This window comes from Oryza brachyantha, chromosome 9 (genome assembly GCF_000231095.2).
Source record: "Oryza brachyantha chromosome 9, ObraRS2, whole genome shotgun sequence".
Classification (NCBI taxonomy): Eukaryota; Viridiplantae; Streptophyta; class Magnoliopsida; order Poales; family Poaceae; genus Oryza; species Oryza brachyantha.
Window position 1 is genome coordinate 6,189,084 of NC_023171.2, and position 21,976 is coordinate 6,211,059.

At 42.6% G+C, this 21,976-nt stretch overlaps 1 protein-coding gene across 1 annotated transcript; it reads right to left on the reverse strand.

Annotated features, from left to right (window-relative positions):
• Positions 1 to 1,139: 1,139 nt before the first annotated feature.
• Positions 1,140 to 6,796, reverse strand: LOC102708828 (putative disease resistance protein RGA3). Its single transcript, XM_006661044.2, has 2 exons — positions 6,509 to 6,796; positions 1,140 to 4,425 (listed from the first exon to the last, which is right to left on the reverse strand). Exons 1-2 carry the CDS (start codon positions 6,794 to 6,796, stop codon positions 1,588 to 1,590), a joined length of 3,126 nt encoding a protein of 1,041 aa, XP_006661107.1. The 3' UTR covers positions 1,140 to 1,587.
• Between the last annotated feature and the right edge of the window lie 15,180 nt (positions 6,797 to 21,976).

Genomic DNA, 21,976 nt, shown 5'->3' on the forward strand with positions numbered 1-21,976 from the left:
AATACAACTAATTGAAAATATCATTAGTAATTTACTTTGTTAAAAATGACATATAAATATTTGCTAAATAATATATGAACACCTAATATTTTATTTAATATCTTTTTATGTAATATAAGAAGACATGATGAAATTTGTTTTTAAACTCATAATAAAATTAGACTTTAAATTACATGTTATTTGAGAGTTATACAATTGCTTTGTTCTTTTGATATATACAAATGTCAACATATTTTTATTTATTATAAGAAGGCAAAAGGTTGTATGGGATGTCACTCATGTTTGTACAAAGTGATTTCATAAAATTTAACTTTATAAAGTTTATTTTAATATTAGATAATGTGAATAAATATTTAATTAAAATTATCCTTGCAATGTGTGAACTTGATATTACAGTGATTCTCAAATTAGTGTATCAAAATTTATTATTGCAATGTTTCTAAAATTAGCATATAAAGTTGGCCTTGCAAGTAATACAATTGTCATCCAACTTGAAAACGTGTAATTTATTACAATTTGGTCCAAGCTATAATTAATTATGCAAATATACAATAGTCCCTATTAATTGGTGGTTTGCTGTTATTTTCTCGGAGTTTTTTTTAAATAATCATGTTAATAAGGGCAACGCTCCGGTGCATTTTACTGGTAGTATTATACTACCGGTAGAACTAATCTCGTCCATCAATTAAAAAGGTATTTTTGTACTTTAATTATCTGTTTTGTATTTGTTAATTATTTGGCCGCTTGTATTTTTTCTTCATCCATTCTGCATCTTTAATTGGACAAGATTAGTTCTACGTCGTCCAAAATCTGCATCATTAATTGGGGGTAACTCTCCGGTGTATTTTGCCGGTAGTATTAAAAAAGGTATTTTTGTACTTTTTAATTACTTGGTTAGCAATATTTTGTAATTTTGCTTTTTTGCAATAAAGACCACAATAAAAATGACGATATTACCTCTAGCCGTCCGATAAAAATAGATCAACGGTATGGATTAAATTCTATTAGCAGTAAAATGTACTGAAGTCAGTCCTTAATTGGACGGGATTAGTTCTGCATTGTCCAATCTGCCGTGGTATCCAATTAGGTAATTTATGATCACTGTAGAAAGAACAATATTGTCTCCTCAAATTTCTGCTACATTGATAGTATAATTTAATCACAACCATTTGCTAAAAAAAGATCAAACTGTGTGGATTAAATTCTACTGTAAGTAAAAATACACCGTAGTCGACACCTATTAATAAATGCTTGATAGACAAATATATCCGAATGTTTAGTTTATCTTTACAACTTTCTTTTTAAATTTTTTTGAGAACAAACTTTCTTTATAATTTAGACCACTCTATCTTACACATATGGTTCACAGGATATCTCATATCCGGGTATCCCACAATATTATTTAGTATTATTTGTGTTTCATATATGTTTTGGTTGTTTTGAAAAAAGAAATCAACCAACATTCATCCCTTGATCTATCCCATCCAATCCTGCACATTTACAGTGAAATATATAGGATCACACACACCTAATGTGAACTCTCTCTTCTATTTCATTGCATAATCTGTGAAGTTTGATCCACCGATATCAGAAGTTTGCCAGATAAACAAGGCTACAAGTGGCAATCAGCAGGATAGCGTAAAACGTGTTATGCTTCCATGCTCTCCAATTATCCTGACGCACAGTAGCGCTGTTATGTAAACCAGGCACTGCGATGCGTTGAGCGCATCTTGGGCTTGTATATAAACTGCCAGTGCTTTTGTTATAGGAGAAGTGGATGGAATCATCACCTAGTTTCTTCCCACAGACATGATCAGCAACACCTTGGATGATGGACCAGCATGGAGAGAAGGGCGAGGAGCATATATTCAGTAGCTCCTGGGTGCCAGTGATGTCCAATCTCCTGAGGTTGAACGGCTGCAGCCACCGTGGGAGCTGGGCCCCCTGTAGTTCGAGGTGCACGGAGCACAGGAAGGGGACGTCATTGACAGCTTCAAGACCTGAGCAGTTGAAGATTTTCAGATCGTCAAGCCTGATGATGTTGGAAATCCTTTCTAGCCTGCTACAGTTGTGAACCTCGAGTTCCTTGAGTGAAGGCAGGTCAGCAATTTCTTGAAGAGTGCCAGCATTCTGTATCTTCATGCTAGTCAACTCCCTACAGCTCTGGAGCCATGAAGGGATTGAGGTCAGCTCCCGTTGACACCCGTCAAGTTGGAAAACACGAAGCATAGGCAAGTCACGCTCTTGAAGACCTGACCATGCCTGCAGACTTTCCATTCTGCCTAGGATCAGCTGCTCAAGTTGTGGAAATGCCACGTCGTTTCTTTCTTCCCTGGGGGGTTGATTGATGTTGGACGCCGTTATCGCCAAGAACTTGAGGTTTATCATCTGACCTAGGGTTGGTAGATCCAGACTAGGTAAGCAGCCATCAAGGATTAGCCGCTGCAGCTCTGTCAGATAGGAACTAGACAACCAAGATGCAAACCCATTGCCACAATAGTTAACTATCTTAAGAGAAACCAGGCACCCGGCAGGCTTAAGTTTGCCAAAGACTCGTGTCTCTAGCTCACGGTTTCTGCTTTGAGGATCAGCAGGGCTGCACCTGCACCATATAAGCTCGAGCTCTCTGAGATGGGGCTGTCCATCCAGAATCAATTGGTTTTGGTCTTCCGTTGTCGACAACGCTGTGTCTAACTTGACCATCTGGAGGCTCGTCAGATTACCCAGGTGTCTTAAATCTTCAAATTTCCAACCATTCCCATTATTCCCTGGTGCTGAGGTGGCTGGGATGAAACCTTGCAGGCAGTTGAGTTGTGTCAGTTGCTCGAGATTGAATCGGACGCCATTTAGCTTTGGAGTTCCTGAGATGTCAAGGCTTCTCAATTTCCTCAACCGACCAACACGCCTTGGTAGAGACTCGAGACGTGTGCAGTTTTTAAGGATTAAGAACTGCAGCACTGTCAGGTTCCCTATGCTTTCAGGAAGCGATTGAATCCTAGTACCAGAAAGGTTTAGGTACCTGAGTTGCCGTAGTCTTTCGAGATTATTGCTGATGGTATCAACTTGTGTATCTCTAAGGTCCAGAACTCTTAGGCTTGTTAACTTATTGAAGATAAATTCCAAGGCAGTTCCATTATTCAGTGGACTTCCAAACAAAAAGAGTGACCTTAAGCTGGTAGCCTCATCTGGTATGTCTTGTACGCTGTATCCACTTGTGATGCTCAGGCGCCATGGTTTGAATATTGTCCTGATATCACGAGGATTGTTCACATAGTTCTCATGTTGTGACTTATGAATTGCAAATAATCTGAAGAGCTTTGGCATTTTAGCACCGGGCTCACCATGACCGTTGTCCTCTGGCAGAAGAAGGCATCTGTCTATCAATGCCTCGTAACATCTTTCAGCTTCCCCTTCTTGTGATGCCGCTAAAGAGAAGAACCCCTCTGCAATCCACTGCTGCACGATGCATTGCTTCTGTATCACAGACTCCTCTGGGTACAGTAAGCAGTACAGGAAACAGCGCTTGAGCACAAAAGACAATCTCTTGTAGCTTGCATCGATGCAGCTATGTATCTGTGAGTACTTACCGAAGAAATCACACTCATACACTTTCTCCCAGATATTTTGATCCGTCCTTTCCCTGAGATCATTCCCAATCCACCTCAATGCAACTGGAAGGCCGCTGCACTTCTGCACGATTTTTCTTCCAATATCTTCAAAGCCTCCTGCAGCAGCATGAAGGTTCGCCATCCGGTGTAGCAGCATCCAACCGTCGTCCTCGCTCAGCCGATCCACGCGGTGGCGACGGGCTACCGCCATGACTCTCGCGGTGTCCTCGTGCCGTGTAGTCACAAGCAGCGCGTTTCCACCGCGAGAGAAATCGGCCTGCAAGAACTGGTCCCAGCCATTCTCTTCCCAAACATTATCAATCACCAGCAACACCCTGCTACTGTTCCTGGCATTTGCTAGCTGCCCACGCAACACCTCTCTTGGATCTCTACCTTCTTCTATCCTCACTGAATCAGGCCTGTCTCCTAGCCATATACTCAGCTTGTTGGAGCCGTGGATGCAGTGCACCCATAACCTGGTCCCGAAAGTATTCCTCGTATCATGGTAGATCTTCCGAGCAAGTGTGGTCTTGCCAACTCCAGCAGGACCAACTACAGCACAAGAGATACGCTCATCGCGTTGGCTAGTACCTTCCTCAAGTATCCTGACAAGATTATAGCACTCGTTTGCTATATTTCTGCCAACAGCACTGGATTCATCATGGTTTGGACCAACATAACTGGTTTCTCCAGTTTCTTCTTCTCTTGGAACCACTTGGATCAGTGGTGGCGTAATTCTCTTCAGTTTCTTGTTTAGTTCTTCGATATCAATCGCAGCCTTGCATCTGATACCGACATCTCTACAACACCTCCAACCCTGCACAAAATAAAATATTGTTCAGCCAAAGTTATAGGGAATGTAGTAACATATGTAAGATTAATGAGTTGGTCTATAGATTTTAAGGATGCACGAACAATTGGCGGTTTTAGATTTGAATAAGTGTTTTTATGATGAGTTGACCGGCGGCCAGACTGCTAGAGGTATACGAGCGATCATGCCGTTGGGATACTTGTGGTCAGACTGCCAGGCCTGACCTGACAGTCTCGGTTTTGGATTTTTTTTTCTTCAAGAATTTGATTCCTAGATAGCCCCTATACATATGGTTATTGTTGTTATGCTACTGCGAGTCAAGTTATGATGAACTTGTACTTGAAATATAGTTTATTTATTGTTGCATGTGTTGGTATTGCTCGAGGAATCGGAAGAGTATTACCGGTGATTGATAAAAAATGACTAGAGAGTAGTTGATGACCAGGGATCACGAGATCATATGGGATACTAAAGAATAGAGGATAATATACATGGTGATGAAATTTGCTATGATATACTAGAGGAATTGTATGCATATACCAAGAGGAGTCGAATTTGGAAGGGAGACCGAATTTGAGAAGATTGATGGAGATAAGAAAATAGATAAAGATATGTTGGATTCAGTTAAGGAAAGATTTCCCACGAGAGTGAGATTCCTAATTCATGCTATATATGTGACCCTTTCACAGTCACATTGAGGGCAGGGGCAGATCCAGGAAAAAATTATGGGAAATTGTAACCATGGTATTATAATTTTATAAATTTTGATATATGCCATCCTGACCCACATGTCATTTACTTTTACTCATGTGGGTCCTACATGTCATTGATATACCGATGACATATCTCAAGCTTTTCAAAATTATAATGACACGGTTGCAAATTTCCAAAAATAATAGGGGCGGGGGACTGAATAAACCAGCTGCCCTGAGCAGGTGTGCCTTAGTCGTCCTCCACTACGCCGCACACGCTAGCCTCCCTACCACGCCGTGCGTCGCTGCCAGCCCCTACTGCATGCGCAAGCCTCCTGCCGCCCGCCGCCTCGCTGCTCGACCCGCTCCTGCGCGCCCACCGTCGGCCGACAGCTGCCAGCCGCCCCTGCCACTCCGCGCATCCGCCACCCACTGCCAGCCGTCTAGAACTGGGTGGGTATGAGTGAGGATTAGGGTATTGTGCTGGGGACGAGGAGGTGTGAATTAGGATGAGAATGAATGGTTTGGATGGAAAGAGATGAAAATGGACGGTTGGATGTTGATGGTTGTGTTCTGGGAAACGAATTTGCTAGGCTTCTTTTCATAACAACCCAATTAACTTCATCTTCTGTCTCCAGCCATGAACTGAAGAACTCTATCCCACATCCCATGGAACCATGAAAGAAATTTGCAGGGGGGCTTAGGTGGGTTCCATGGGATTGGCGCTGGTAGTGGGGGCTCCTCATGCCACGTCTGCCACTGAATGAGGGTATAAATAGAGAATGATGGGTATTTGTGAGACTTAGATTAGCGAGGTAGCGGTGGTCTGACCGGAGGTATACGTGCGGTTTAACTAGCCAGGCTTGGGTGGTTCGACTGACAGCATAGGAGCGGTGTGACCGTAGGTACAAAGTTTCCATCAAGTTCGCTGGTAAAGGTAATATGTTATGCCCCAAAAGTTTTTGGGTTTTTTGGTTCACTACCATAAATCCCCTTTGTTAGGTTTGTTTGGTTTTGGTCGATCATACTATATCGACGAGACCAATTATTTTAATTAAATTCACCTTCAAATGTATTATTTATAGTTTAATTAAATGACCTGGTTTTATAAATTCCCACTATTTGAAAAATACATATATTCTTTAAGATGGAAGTTCATTCGATCTTTTTACAACAAACCTAAACTTATAGTTTTACTTTTGCTTAAAATTTGAAATTCCAAACTTAAATTTAGAGTTGAATTGAGGATTAATAATTTCATCGTTTTTTTTAATATCTAGAACACGTATATAAAAAAAATTTATTCAGAAAACACTTATTTATAAATATAGCGATAACGCCAGAGTAATAAATCCCTGTTGGTAAAAGAAGGGGAATGATATTAATTATCTCCTGACCTGCGGTCGTGGTTCTTGTGGGGCCCCAAGTTCAATACGGAAGAGGTCGATGATGTTTTCTGCCTCGTAAGCATATTCTCTCAGGTGCTTGAGAAGATTGTCGGTTGCTTCGGACATTGCAACAATCCGGTCCGCATCTCTTATCTGAGCGTCGATACTGCCAAACGTTATGATGAGGTTCCTGATCTCTCTTTTGACACACGCTAATTTTCCTATCTCTTTAAAACCTGCAGTTCCCAGTGACGTTATGACCTCCTTAATGATCCCAGATAAAATTGTTGTCTCCATAATATCCCACTAACATATATTCAGAGATATCCTTCCGCCCCCCTTCGTTCTGCAAATGGTGATTTTATGAAACTTTAGGAAGAATGTGGTCGTGAGTAAATAGATATATACATACATAATATTACCGAGTAAAGTTCATTTTTGGTCCCCCAAACTATTTCACCCAATCACTTCCTGTACCACATTATGCCCTATTTAGCAATGGATCTTTTATATATATATATATATATATATATATATATATATATATATAATTTATTAGCATTAATATAAATTTAGTTAATCGTATAAAGCTTCCATGGTAAGAGATGATGGCAGTAATAAAAGTGGGTCATTGTACTGTAATGGTACCATTTTGTTTTGATCTCTCTCGATGCAGAAAATTTTTTAAGGGTAGATGACCACATGACAAACTATCTCATTTGCCATACTTAAATTCGGCAATTTTGCACAAAAAAATACCCTCCAAGAGAGTGGCTATTTGACTTATCATACCATTTGAATGGCTAAATTTGAGTCCGCGACTCATGAATTTCCTTACTAGCATAATTGCTACCTGTGGGTCCTATGTGGGGTGAGACCCTCTTGTCATCCTCCCCTTGCCAGGAGTTGGAAAGTGAGGATGTATACTCTCTTATAGATTGTCACATCCGAAGTTTCGTCCTAAGCCTAAATCGTAAGAGAAATTCGTAAGCAACGATTGGCTTAATTAACTCAGGAAGAATCCCTCTAAAAGGAATTAATTCAATTAAATCGAGGCTCGCAAATCGACTAACTGGATTTAAATTCAAATTGTAGAAGTATAAAATTTGGCCCAACAAATTAATTTAAAACTCGGCAAAAGTGGGGTTTTCCTTTTTCCCTCCTTTTTCCTTTCTTTTTCCCTTCCTTCTCAAATTGGGCCAAAGTCCAATTTTCCTCCCTCTCTCTTTTTCCTTTTCTTTTTCTTTTTCTTTTTTCCTTCCCGGGCCGGCCCAGCCGAGCCGGCCCGTCTTCCCGCTCGGCCGGCCCAGCCGCGCCGGCCGCTCCCCTCTTCGCGCGCGCGCCCCGCCTGGGCCGCCGCTCGGCCCAGCTCGCCGCGTCGCCCGCGCCGCGAGTCCGCGCCGCCTCCCTCCTCTCTAACGCGCCACTGACAGGTGGGGCCCACCTGTCAGTGACCGTTTCGCCCTCGCCCGCGCCCGCGCCGCGCCGCGTCCGAGTCCGAGTCCACCGCCGCGCCGCAACCGTCGCCGCCGCAACGGCCGCCGCCGAGACCGCGTCGTCGCCGACTCGGTCTCCAACCTCCGCCCGCCCTAGCCGGTGCCGCCACCCTATAAATCCCGAGCCACCGCGCGCCGTCGCTCACTTTCCGCCGTCCGCTCGAGTCGCCGCCGCGCTGCTGCCTCTCGCCGCCGCCGCGCAACTTCGCCGTCGGACGCCTTCGCCGCTGTCCAGCCGCGTCATCACCTCCGCGCCGCTGTCGCCGACCGGTCGCCACCCTCGTCGTCGCCGGTGAGCGTCCCCCCGCGCCGCGCATTCCTCCGTCGCGTCGTCGCCGTTGCGCCCGGTCGCCTCGCCGCCGCCAATCGATCTCCGCCGCCACCGCCGATCTCCCGCACCCGCCCGCGTCGCCACCTCCGCCTCGGTCTCGCCGACCCGCCCGCGCCCTCGCCGCCGCCGATTCGGACCCCGCCGAAGAGCCGGTTTATTTCGAGATCGTCGCCGAAGTTCCCCAAGGGCCAGAGCAAGAGCTAGAAGTCGAGTCCGATGGAGGTGCCTCTCAGGAGTGAGCTGTTCCGCCGTCGAAGTGTTGCCTGTGGACTGGAGCCGTACCCGCTGGAGCTAGTCTACCTTTGTTTTTCTTTCCGCTGCATTTCCGCTAGAATAAGTGTAATTTTCAGTTGTTTCTAAGAACGATGGTTATGTAATCAACATTGTCTTTTTGTGTACCCTGGCTGGTCCTGGACAGGGATTTAATACACAATTAAGTTCAGAAATTCGTGTGAGGAATTTCTGGGCGTGACATAGATGTTCTGTGAATTCGAGTTGCCAAAACTAAAATGAATGGCTAAATTTTGATTTGAAAAGTCAAAATTTAGCCATTCTCTTGGAGATGCTCTAACTGAGCCTGCAAAATATTCTATTGTTTTCCATAACAATTTGCATGCATCACTATACCTATAAATCGTCCCTCCAAACAATGAAAGATAAAAAAAATCAGGAAAAAACATTTCAGGGCATAAAGCATGACACGGTCTAGGATATATGACATCAATTTTAAACATAATTTATATGAAGACAAAAAAAAAAGAAATATCTTTAATTAGAGAGTAAGGAAAGGGATTTTAATGTTTCAGGGATTACGCAGTAAGCTAAAAATACTTTGAAGATTATTTGATCTAACAAACCAAAAGCATAATAGACTATTTCCTTCCAGGATCTTTGTACGGTTCTTGAAGAGGTATTTATTTGATCTTTGTACGGTTCTTTGAGAGCCGGAGCCTGCGCGTCCTGCGCTGCCCTTGTCCTCGAGATGTCGACGCTGACCGCGGCTAGGAAACTGAAGAAGGAGTTGGATTTGGCGGAGGCGGCAGCTCTCTGGCTTGGTGGTGGCGGTGTCCCCAACTCGGCGGCGGAAGCTCTTGGCATGGTGGTGGCATGCTCAACTCCTGGCTGCGCTGTCCTCTTCTCTTGGCCATGGTTAAGTAGATTGTAAGTGTTCCTGATGATTGAATCCTTGAATTTTTTTATACAGCCAAACCTCTTCTCTCGGCGGAAGCTGATTTTGTTTTTTCACTTGATTGTGCAGTGTTTTGTTCAGTTTATTGTGCAGTACATGCTTAAGCTTCTTGTCATATTACTCTATGTCTGAATGTTCAGTTTAGTGATGTTATAATGTCCAGGTTTCGTGATACATTTTCTATCAAACGGCCACAAAATGGTATACATAAATTTATTTATAATTGATCTTTGGTTACATGCGCAGCATTAAATTGTCTGCAGACAATAAGGTAGTCTCTGGGTTATATGACATGTCTGCTCATCTGTCTATTTCATTGATTAGAGACAGAACCCTGTCTTTGGGTTGTACATGCCCTAATGACCATGACTAAAATACATGCATATTAGCGATAATCTTCTCTATATGTTTAGTGTAAGTTTTGATAGACTTTGGTGCACTCTAGAGAGGTGCACGGATCACTTATTTCCTTAACTAATACATACAGATATTGTAGAGCAAATTTAAATACATGCGTAGTGCATGACCTTAACTAATACATATATGTCTGCTCATCTGTCTATTTTATTGATTAGAGACAGACCCTGTCTTTGGGTTGTACATGCCCTAATAACCATGACTAAAATACATGCATATTAGCGATAATCTTCTCTATATGTTTATTTACAACCGAGTCATACCAGGAATAGATCAAGCCAAGACACAATTAATGGATCATGAATTACCATGAAAGGATATATGTCTTCCCAGATTGGAATCGTTTTCAATGCGTCAAACATCGCCTAATTTGCTTGCATAGTTGCATTGTCATTTTGGTCCTCATCTGCACGGACACCGTGGATGTAATTTGCTCTACCTTGTATCTAAATGTCATGTGACAGATTACATCCACGGTGTGAATGTAACTTACCCGCAAATTGCACCTACCCCGCAAGTGTGAATGTAACTTACTCTACATTGTATTATATATTAATGTATTGTCCAATGTACAGATATCAATAAACGTAAGCCAGGAGTTGGGACAAACATGTTTGGAGGATTGGAGGAAAAGAAAAAAAGGTATTAAAAAACCACAGGAAGTGGTTTACGTTTACTGCATTACGATTTAGATTAGAAGAATATAATATGGAGCAAAGAAAGATCGGTGAAGGGAAATTAAGTTCCTTTTTCCGTGGATTTCAGATCGAAACAGTACTAATTTGTTACTGATAACTGATCTCCGTGCTCTCGTTCTACAAGAGAACCGCCGTTATCTGCTCCTCCAGAGCCGTCATATATCAATTGCAGGGAAATCAAACTTAGACATTTCTGCAGCACTTCAAAGAACAGGAAGATTGGTGGGGGGTTAGTTACCTTAAATCTGACAGAAATTCCTTCTCGCAGCACAAGAAACTCTGGCTTCTTCGTCGACTTGAAAAACCAGAAAGAGAGGAAATCCAACGGTTGCATGCGCAAGGGAGCGAGAGCGTTAGTTTTGAAGCATCCAGTAGAGCCTGAAACCTTCCTTCAGTTCAGGTTTCAGCTCCAAATTAAACCGGGACGGCAGCTCTTAACATTGACGAATTTTGGGCTGGGCTGCATCCTCCCTCTCAAGTCAACCAGTGCGGAGTCAATTACTCAGGTCTTTGTTTTGCTATGATTCTTTCCTTGCATTTAATAAATTAATTAATGGATTGCATGTGAGCGTATTATAGACAAGTCGCGACCGACCCGAGGCAATAATCGAGGGCTTATCCCTTCGCACCACCTTCCACGACTCGATCTGTCGTCCACGGGCATCTCCAGTGATTTCAAGTTAATTTTATGCTAAAAAAATGAGCATGCACATGTGCTCATTATTAGAGATCGCATCGGAGAGCATTCAGAGTGTAATGATTAGGATATTGTTCTTAAGATAAAATAAATTATCAGTATAACAGAAGATGATATGATGAGTGAGTAAATGAAGAAAGACAAGAAAATAACGCCTCGTATCAGATATAATTTCTATCCAACACCCAAAAGATGATGAGAGATAAGTAAGATTAAATTCTATATAAGTTACTAGTTTTTTATTGTAAGATCGGTTCCAGTACCAGTTTCTTGATGACATAGAGGATATAGAAACTATGAGCCTTTTGGGGGAGTTTCTCCCAGCTGCAGCTTTTCTCAAAAGCTGTTTCTGCCAGAAACTGCCTAAAACAGTTCACAGCTTCTGAGAATATATAGATACAGATTCTAGAAAATGAACTAAGAATCCAAAAGCTAGCTAGAGAAGCTGGATTTAGTAGCTTTTCCAGATTCTCAGAAGCTGGCTACCAAACAGCTGCTTCTCAGAATCTAAGTCTCTCCAAGCAGGCCCTATATCAAGTATCTTGCATTAAAAATGCCGGGAAGCAACCAGGCCTAATTATATTAGGGGTGCAATTACAGAATTACGGTTACGGGTTGTCGCCATCAACCTGTACACCAATCAGCATGTCTCGTATGAATCTAAATTGAGTTTTTATTACCATCTTTTTAAGATCGGATTTGCTAAATGTCATGTGACATATTTTTGACTATATTTCCCGTCAAATATGTGACCTTAGGATATGCTTCAAGATTAGTGTGAAATTTTGCTTTGGGCTGTAGCCCTATATATACTAGATGATGCCCCACGCTTTCTATGGGATATATGCATAAACATATGTTAAATATGTTGAGATAATACATAAATATATTTAATGTGGGATACATATATAAATACATGTTAAATAAGTTAAAATAATGGACGAATATACGTTCAAGTATTATGAAAAAATATTATGAAAATAGTAAAGAGGATGATGATTTGTTATTGTTTTATATTAATATTTATAATCTAATAAATTATATATGATCTGTATGATTAATAGTTGATAATGGGTTAGGACATGTTATGTTTGTATGTTGAGCTTATGTGGTATGTTTTTATAAGCTTTAAGTATAATGGTTGCTAGTGGATGATGACATGTTATGTGTGTGCATGTTGAGCTTTATAGGTAGTGGTTAATAATTATATAGGAAGTGCGTGTTTGTATATATATAGAGAGGTTATGAAATAATAGTAGAATTAATCAATAGATAAGAAATAATTTATATAATATGTAATTACATAAATTTTATTAGAAACTTACAATAATTTTATTTATGCAATTATTATAAAGATGAATAGTAATTGGATCTATTATCACGTCATGTGTTGGCTATCATGTTAGAACTATTTGATTTTGTTGGATGTAGATCATGTAGTATAAAATTTTGATTGATTTTGCTATAGATTTTTTTTTCAAATTCTGTATAAGCATACTTTGATATCTCTAGATACGTAAGTGTATATAGATATCAAGTTTTTACCTAAAAAATTGGTACATTGAGTACCATAAAATATCTCATTTAACCTTTTTCCTTTTTTTTCCTTGTGCACGCTATCTGAACTGCTAAACGTGCTAAACAGTATGTCTTTTGTAGAAAAACAAAGTTATATGAAAGTTCTTTAAAAAAATTAGATTAATCTATTTTTTAAGTTTGCAAAAGCTAATACTCAATTAATCATATGCTAATGGTTTTCTTCATTTATGGTGATGATTAGACTAGTTGGCAATCCCAACTTAAAGCAAACCTAACAGCTTATCCAAATTTCATTGTCCATAATTTCATTTGAATGATAATCCAAAATAGATTCTTTATTCATATCATGCATTATTCCAACAGAATATATATTTTCCATCACCATATATATTTTATTAATATCTTACAACCAACTACGTACTCATGTTAATATTGCCCCTCTCCTCTTTTAATTGGATGTTGAAATATGGATGCAGGAGGGAGAACATGCAAATTTGGATAACCTCCCTCCAATATAGATGGCCATCTATTTTTGCATGATGGGATGCATGATCTGCTAGAGCCTATTTTACCTGTCGTATCATCTATTTTTAATATGGACGATAGGGTGCATAAGCTGGTGGGTTTGCTCTTAGAACGCGCGTTCCCTTGACATGGCTGACCAAACGACCAGCCGTTCATCACCATTGTTCCATGTCTCAGGCCTGCTCCAATGGGTATCTATAAACTATCTATAAGGTATACTATATAATTTTTTATAGAAGAGAGATAAAAACTATCTCTTAATTAAGAGATAGTCTCTTGTACATATTTTAATGTAAAGTGAGAATAAATTGCGGGGCCATTTGTACTATAAGTTAATTGCTAAGGGCTAGACTATTAACGAAATTGTTTTTTAGATAGCTTAGAGATAGTATAGTATCTCCATTGTTGGAGGTGGCCTCATAAAAGAGTAGTTATTGTGGTTGGCTGGACAACAATAATGGAGTACTATTCAATTGAAGCGACGTGGGCAGCCGTGTCTCTATTGCGACCATAAGTGGGGAGAAATTAATCTTGCATCCAAGATCTGTTTCAACGAAGCTAGCTAGCTAGCTGGACCTTTAATTATAGTTCATCTCAGTGTTGACGCTCTTAAACTAATCGAGAAGCACATGCCTGTGCTATTCGTTTAAACAGGCTTCTTCGATCTTCTTGTTAGAAATTAATCTTGTTGCTTCTTAAATTTAGCATGTTTAATTATGATTGCATAGTAGGAGAGCCACATGTATGTGTTACGTGGTACGGAGAGCTAGCTTTGTAGTGCTGTATGGCTTGATTAGTGAGTAGAGTTTGGCAGTGAGTAGTGAGCCAATAAACAGCCAGGAGGTGAGAGCACGTATAGCTTAGTTAGTTGGCATGCAAGAATGTGGCCGGGTGATTAATTAGACGTACTTACTGCACAAGTCTAGAAAGAAAATGGTCAGCCTGCGCGGTATATATCGTGTGTGGACTTGTGTGCGTATATGCATTAGGTTAGGAGTTTATTTAGTGGTTCGTGCAGTAATACCACTCAGAGAGTCATCCCTTCAGCGAGGTGCGCATGGGAAGGGTGAACCGTACCTTCTTGCACCCCTCGTACAGCTGGATCCTGACACCCCCAAACACGGAGGGTTTTTGCCTGGTTGGCTGTCGCTTCACCATGAAGAGATGGTGGAAAATATTGAAGTGTGGGGATCCCAAGGAAAGACACACAAATATAAATAAACAAGGAAATTTTAAGAATGGAGTTGGGGTTAAGATGGTGGAGCTCAAGCTTGTAAAAGTCGAGCAGGCCTCGAAAGAAAGAAGAAACTGGAAGGCTAAATCCCCTCCCAAAGAAAGAAGCAAAGACGACGTTCTCGTCAGAGTGAGGAGTGGGGAACATCTCACCCGAAGCCGGACACCATCCGACCACGACTTGCGCTGGAAGTAGCCTCGCCTTTTCCAGCAGCATCACCTCCCGATCCCCGGCCACGGATCTCTGCCATGCAGCCAGCGGCAGCTCCATGCTGGTGTCTTGTGGCGAAGCCATTTTGGCTAGCTATTGTGCAAATGGCGTGGTGAAGTTGGAAGCATAGACGGGGCTGAGAAAGCTGAAGATGGACAACAATGGCGGTGGGAGCAGGAAGAAGAAGAAGGGGAGGGGTTTCCAGCGACGATAAATAGGTTGCGCCTCTTGGACTCCTGGGCCCAATGGTCAAAAGGGATTTCGGCCCGGTGGTCGAGAATGTCACGTCGCAGCTAACGGCTAAGTATTACTGCACCCTGAAAACGGGTTTAACGGGCGGGAAATTGAAAAGACCGACGCTGGTGCAGTGGATACCATGCTAAAATTCAGGAGTGTGATGAGATTGTGTTTAGCCTAACGGTAACATAAATTTCAAAAATTCTTGCAAAATTGGGAATCGATGGTGCGCCTATTTTCGGGTCCACGGCTGTATTTACACAGGCATCGGTCGATACCGCCCCACTCCGCTACCCCGCTTCCCACACACGGGTTACCAAAGTGTGGGAGGACTCAATCCTTTCAGACTCCCCTATGTCCGTTGCCACTGAAAGTACATCTAGCCCCTAAAGTGGGTTTGGATGATTAATGACAATCCTAGTCAAACCATGTGTGCGCTAACAAATTTGTGGATGCAGAAAAGTTTGAGAAGTTTGACTCATGCACGAAAGGTGCGAAATTAAATAAAACGAGAAATGATCCAAAAGGCGAAAAGCGAATGGAGTCAAGACGATCGAAGGTGTTTTTCTTTTTCTCTTTGAGTCATAGGACAATCCGTACTTTTAAAAGGGGTCACCAAGTCGCTACATGCATCCGTGAGAAGAGTGATGAGTGTTGAGGCTTGTAGGAGAGCATTTCCAGAGAGCCTAGACTGGACAGTCCGATGAGGACTAGACAGTCTGGCCCCAGGCAACAGCCAGAGCATAAGTGCTGGCCGGAGTCCGGCCCATGTAACTTTATCCAACGGCTATATACGTCACCTCGGGATTCTAGTCATTGGTGAGGCTTCTAGTTCAAACTCTAGGGTTTCTAGGTGTGTTCTAGCCCCTACCAAGCGTCCCCACTAATCCTAATACTTCCTAGAGTGATTAAGGCAAGGATCAAGCTAAAGTTGTGAGGTTAGGGATTAGTGAGTGATCATGAGGGTTGTTGAGTGATCTTGAGCGACCTATGGATGCATGCGGAGACGTGGAGGCCTATTACTCTTGGAGTTCATGCTCCTAGACGGAAAGACGTCTCCCATGAGCCTCCAAGATTTGTGGATCGCCGGGATCAAGTTTGTGAAGGTTAGTGCCTAACCTTTGCAAGGAAATAGGTAAGTTTTCTAGTAGATTCTTGTGCTTCTTCTTAGAAGGCTGCCGAGTAGAGCGGGTTGCATCTTAGGGCTCGGTAAAACGTTTTGATCTTGACCTTGGTGGTCGATCAAGGGCTCGCTAGTGCCTAGGGGTGAATCCAGAGACTCGTGTCGATTTTGTGGGAGGAAGCCAAGAGAGAAAAAGGATCAAGAGGGATCCCGCTTAGTGGAGCGCCTCAACGAAGAGTAGGATCGAAGGATCCGAATTTTGAGTAAAAATCTATCGTGTCCATCTTTATGTGTTTCCTTTGTTTCCTGCTATTCGTGTGATCTTTCTATGTTCATCTTTTACCCACACACTGCACTTTCCCAGGAACTTCACTAAGAAAGGAGGACTTAAAAGTCCCTCCTTTCTCTGACCGGATGGTCTGGTGTTCATAGTCGGATGGTTTGGCCAGAGCTCTCGGCCCAACTCGAGAGCCCCGACCGGACGGTCCGGCCCCTGAGCCCGGACGGTATGGCCCTACTAACCGCTACGATTGGAAGAATTTTTTAGGACACTTATTCACCCCCCTCTAGGCTGTCTCACTAGGACTTCAATTGGTATCAGATTCTTCTAAAAAGGCTTAAACGCTTGAAGTGATCCAAGATGGGAGACAAAGCTAGCGGCGCATCAAACAACAACAATGAAGGCGGAGGAGGAGGAGACGATTCATTGGAAAAATCACACACCTCTAAGAAGGGAACTTCTTTTGAGTTTGATTACTCTAAACTCAACTCCTCTTCTTCTAGTAATGTATGTTTACCTTTCGGTCGCACCCCTCACTTTGATTGTAGTTACCGTGGGGCATGGAAGCACAAAATGAAGCTTTACTTGAAGAGCTCACACTAGCACAAGAGCTTCTCGTCCACCGCAATGCTCAAGCGACAAGTGTGATCCTCGACTCATTAAGCCCGGAGGAGTTCAACAAGTTTGATCAGCTTGAGTAAGCAAAGGAGATTTGGGACACTCTCTGAGTGGCTCATGAAGGATCACAAGGGGTTCGAGAATCAAAAATCGAACTCCTTGAAGGGAAGCTCGGGAGATTCGTCATGGAGGATGATGAGACGCCACAAGAGATGTATGACCAGATGATGGTCATTGTAAACAAGATATGTGGTCTCAGGAGTGAAGACTTGACGGATCACATGGTGGTGAAGTGCTTGCTTCGGGCAATTGCACCAAGAAATCCCACCTTGGTGACATTGATGTCCGGGTTCAAGAAGATGTCCCCAAGTGATGTGCTCTCAAAAATTATCTCCCATGAGCTTCTTGAAGAAGAAGCAAAGGAGGTGAAGAAGCTCGCCGCATCCACCGCTCAAGCCAAGAACAAGGAAGTGGCTTTCAAGGCAAAGAGGGCTGGCTCTAAGGCAAGGGAAGAAAACTCAAGTGATTCGAAGAGCGAAGATGAAGAACTTGCTCTCTTGGTCCAAAGTTCAAGAGCTTTCTCCGCAAGAAGAGCTGTGGAAGAAGAGATGAAGACAAATCCAAGAGGCAATCCAAGAAGGCTTGCTATGAGTGCAAAGAGTTTTGGCACTTCATAGCGGATTGCCCCAAGCTTGCCAAGAACAAATAGAGCAAGCCCAAGTATTTCAAGAAGAGACTCAGGAGGGCACATATTAAGGAAGAATGGTTCTCAAACTACGATGAGGGCAAGAAGGACGATGGGTCCAAGGCAAGTGACTCCAAGAGTGGAGGCGTCGCCACCATGGCTATCTCTTCATCAAGCATGGAGCAGCTCTTCCCCAACATGAGCAATGACAACAACAACCATACGCCGTTGTGCCTTATGGCGCAAGGGCGCAAGGTATTCATTGCTCCTAAGCATGATAGTAGTGATGATGATGAGTCCGATCATGATGATGTTGCCATGCTTAGGAATTTTAGCAAACCCGCGTTCATGCATATTGCCAAACTCATGAGAGCCCTAAAAAATAAGAAAAGCTCGCTTAAGAGGCAAGATGACCTTCTTGTTCAAGTGAGAATGCAAAATGACTCCCTTGAAGAGATCCTTGCTGAAAAGGACGAAGAAATGGATGGTTTGACTAAGGAGCTCAACCTATCAAATCAAACCATATCAAATCTTAAGAATGTCAATGGAACTCTCAAGGAGACAATTGTGTCCATCAATTTGAGGCACAATAGTCTTGAGAGTGAAATTGATAATCTTACGAGCAACCTCTCCAACCCTAAGGACAACAGTATAGTCAATGTCATCCTTGATTGTCAAAAATGCAAGAGTATTGACCTAAATGTTGTTGAGGCTAACAATGTAGCTCTCAAGAAGTTGAAGGAGAATGAGAGGTTGGAGACTTTGGTGAAGTTCAGATGCATTCGAACTTACCAATCCAAGGAAGCCCTCTTCAAAACTATCGTCACTCATCATAACAAGGATAAGCGTGGCCTTGGGTATTCCCCCAACGCAAATACTAGCTCAAAGAGGGTCATGATCAATGGTAAATCATGCCTAGCATTTGTGAAAGAAGGGGAGTCAAATGGTGAAGAGGGAGGTAAGAACAGCCCTGACGTCAGGCAGTCCAGATAGGGCTGGACAGTCCTACCTGGGCTCTCTGTCCTACATAGAGGCCCAGCCGAACGGTCCATTCCCAAGGGCTGGATGGTCTGGCTCAGCTTCTCTGTCCTCTAGAGAGGCCAAGCCAGACAGTCCGGCCTGGGTCGTCCAGTCCGACCAGACCCCTCTGTCTGGCAGAGCGATCCGGCTGGACGGTCTGGCCCCATAGGCCGGGCGATCTGACCCTAGCAGGGCAGGAAGGCTGAGCCTAAGCTTGCCTCAACCCATGAGGATCCGACTAAGCTCAGACTTCTCTATGCCTCTCATGAGATCATGACGAACAATCATCGACATGTGGTTGCTATCTTCATTGGATCAAACCAAGAGAGGCAAAGGAGTTGATTGCTATTGTGAAGGAACCTAAACTTAAACAAGTTTGGGTACCTAAATTGCATGTTTGACCTGTCTTTTTTAGGCATACTCCTCTGGTGGCTCAAGTTGGGTGATCGACAACGGATGCACAAACCATATGATCGGAGAAAGGAGTATGTTTACTTCATTCGACAAGTACGACGGAGATCACGATAATGTAATCTTTGGAGATGACAACAAAGGTAATGGGCTTAGGTAAAATTGCAATCTCCAAAGACCACTCTCTCTCCAATATTCTTTTTGTCGAGTCCCGTAGCTATAACCTACTCTCGATTTCTCAATTGTGTAAGCTCGGATTTAATTGCCTTTTTTTGGATATAGATGTTACCGTCTTTAGGAGAAATGACAAATCGGAGGTGTTTAAGGGTAGATTGAAGGGTGATCTCTATCTTGTCGATTTCGACAATGATAGAGTTAACCCAGAATCTTGCTTAATCGTCAAATCAACCCTAGTATGGCTTTGGCATCGTCGCCTTGGCCACTCCGGGATGAGAAATTTGTCAAATCTTCTAAAAGGGGAACGCATACTTGGCATATCTAATGTATCTTTTGAGAAAGATCGTATATGTAGCGCTTGTCAAGCAGGAAAGCAAGTCGGAACATTCCATCCCGCAAAGAACATCATGACAACCCCAAGGCCATTGGAGTTATTGCACATGGACCTCTTCGGACCTATAGCTTATCTAAGCTTAGGAGGTAAAAAACATGGTCTTGTTATTGTTGATGATTTTTCTCGCTTCACTTGGGTATTCTTTCTCCATGACAAAAGTGAAACCCAAGAAATCTTCAAGAAATTCGCAAAGAGGGCGCAAAACGAATTTGAAGTGAAAGCTCAAGAGGGCTCGAATAGACAATGATGGAGAGTTCAAGAACACTCGAGTTGAAGAGTTCCTTGAAGAAGAGGGAATCAAGCACGAGTTCTCCACTCCATATGATCACCCTCAAAATGGGATTGTGGAGAGGAAGAACCGGACGCTAATTGAGATGGCAAGGACAATGCTTGATGAGTACAAGACTCTGGATGTCTTTTGGGCCCAAAGCCGTCAACACCGCGTGCCATCCCCTCAACTGTCTATACCTCCACAAGCTTCTCAAGAAAATTGCATATGAGCTTCTCATTGGTAAAAAGCCTAACGTATACTACTTTCGAGTCTTTGGTTGTAAGTGTTTCATTCTTAGCAAAAAAACCTAGATCTTCTAAGTTTGCATCCAAAGTAGATGAAGGTTTCTTATTAGGATATGAGGCGAACACACGTGCCTACCGAGTTTTCAACAAGTCCACCTGAATTGTTGAAATCTCAAGGGACGTGACGTTTGATGAATCTAACGGCACTCAAGTAGAGCAAGTTCAAGTGAATGATGCAGAAATTGAAACATCAAAAGAGGACATAGACAACAAAGCAATTGGAAATGTGAAGCCCCGAGAGGTTGAGGGGGAGCAAGAGCAAGAATTTCAACAAGACTCCTCAACCCAAGTCGATCAAATACAAGATGGCGATGGTGGTGCGGATCAAGACCTTGGGGATGGGATTGATGTCGTGGGCGCAAGTGAGAAAGGAGACACCAAACAAGCTCAAGCCACCACGGTGCACTATCCCTGGATCCACCAAACCGTGCAACGCAATCATCCAGTCGACAATATCCTCGGTGGCATGCGTAAATGGGTAACAACTCGATCTCGTATTGCAAACTTTTGTAAAAATTTCTCCTTTATTTAATCTTTGGAACCGGTAAAGGTGGAAGAAGCGCTTGGTGACCCGGATTGGGTGATGGCCATGCAAGAAGAATTGAATAACTTCAAGAGAAATGTGACCCGGATTGGGTGATGGCCATGCAAGAAGAATTGAATAACTTCAAGAGAAATGAAGTATGGTCACTTGTGGAGAGGCCTAGGCAAAACATCATCGGCACCAAGTGGGTCTTTTGCAACAAGCAAGATGAAAATGGAGTAGTCACCCGCAACAAAGCCCGGTTAATGGCCCAAGGGTTTAGTCAAGTCGAAGGACTTGACTTTGGTGAAACATTTGTGCCGGTTGCTCGCCTTGAGACCATTCAAATTCTTTTAGCTTATGCCGCTAACTAACATTTCAAGTTGTATCAAATGGATGTAAAGAGTGCTTTCTTGAATTGGGCCAATCTTTGAATTGGTGTACGTTGAGCAACCGGCATGATATGAATATCCAAATCACCCTGAACATGATTACTCTATTGATGTAAATATGATAAGTATGTAGATCGGTAAAAATCATCGGCTATAAATGACTAACAATCAATCAAGATCTATAAAATATCTAACTTAGCTTACTAGGAATAATCATAGAAGATCGGACCCAACCGAGACAGATCAAGATTACGCCTAGCAATGTCAAGCTAGATACTAAATAGATCTAGATCACTATTAAGCCAATGAGCCGATGACTAATAACTTATTGGCTGGTACTCCGATAAAACAATGAACAAAATACATTGATCTGATATAAACCATCTGATAAATGTAATCTACTGGATCAGACCGAATCGAGACAGTACTAGATCTAATATGTCAAACAGCGAATATCAAACCAACGTAGATCATCCAAAGTGGTCGACTAGATTAACTCAAAATACCGAAGTAACTCAAGCTAAAACTAATACGATAACTAGCAATCGCACAACTAGATTAGAAGATCGGACTGAACTAAAACAGTTCTAATCTAGCCGATACGATTACCTTGGCCAGCGGAACGTAGGACTTACCCCTCCGTCGGAGATCGAAGCGATGCAGCCCCGTGTTAGGTGCCAAGTTTCACCGGTGTTGAAACCTTGG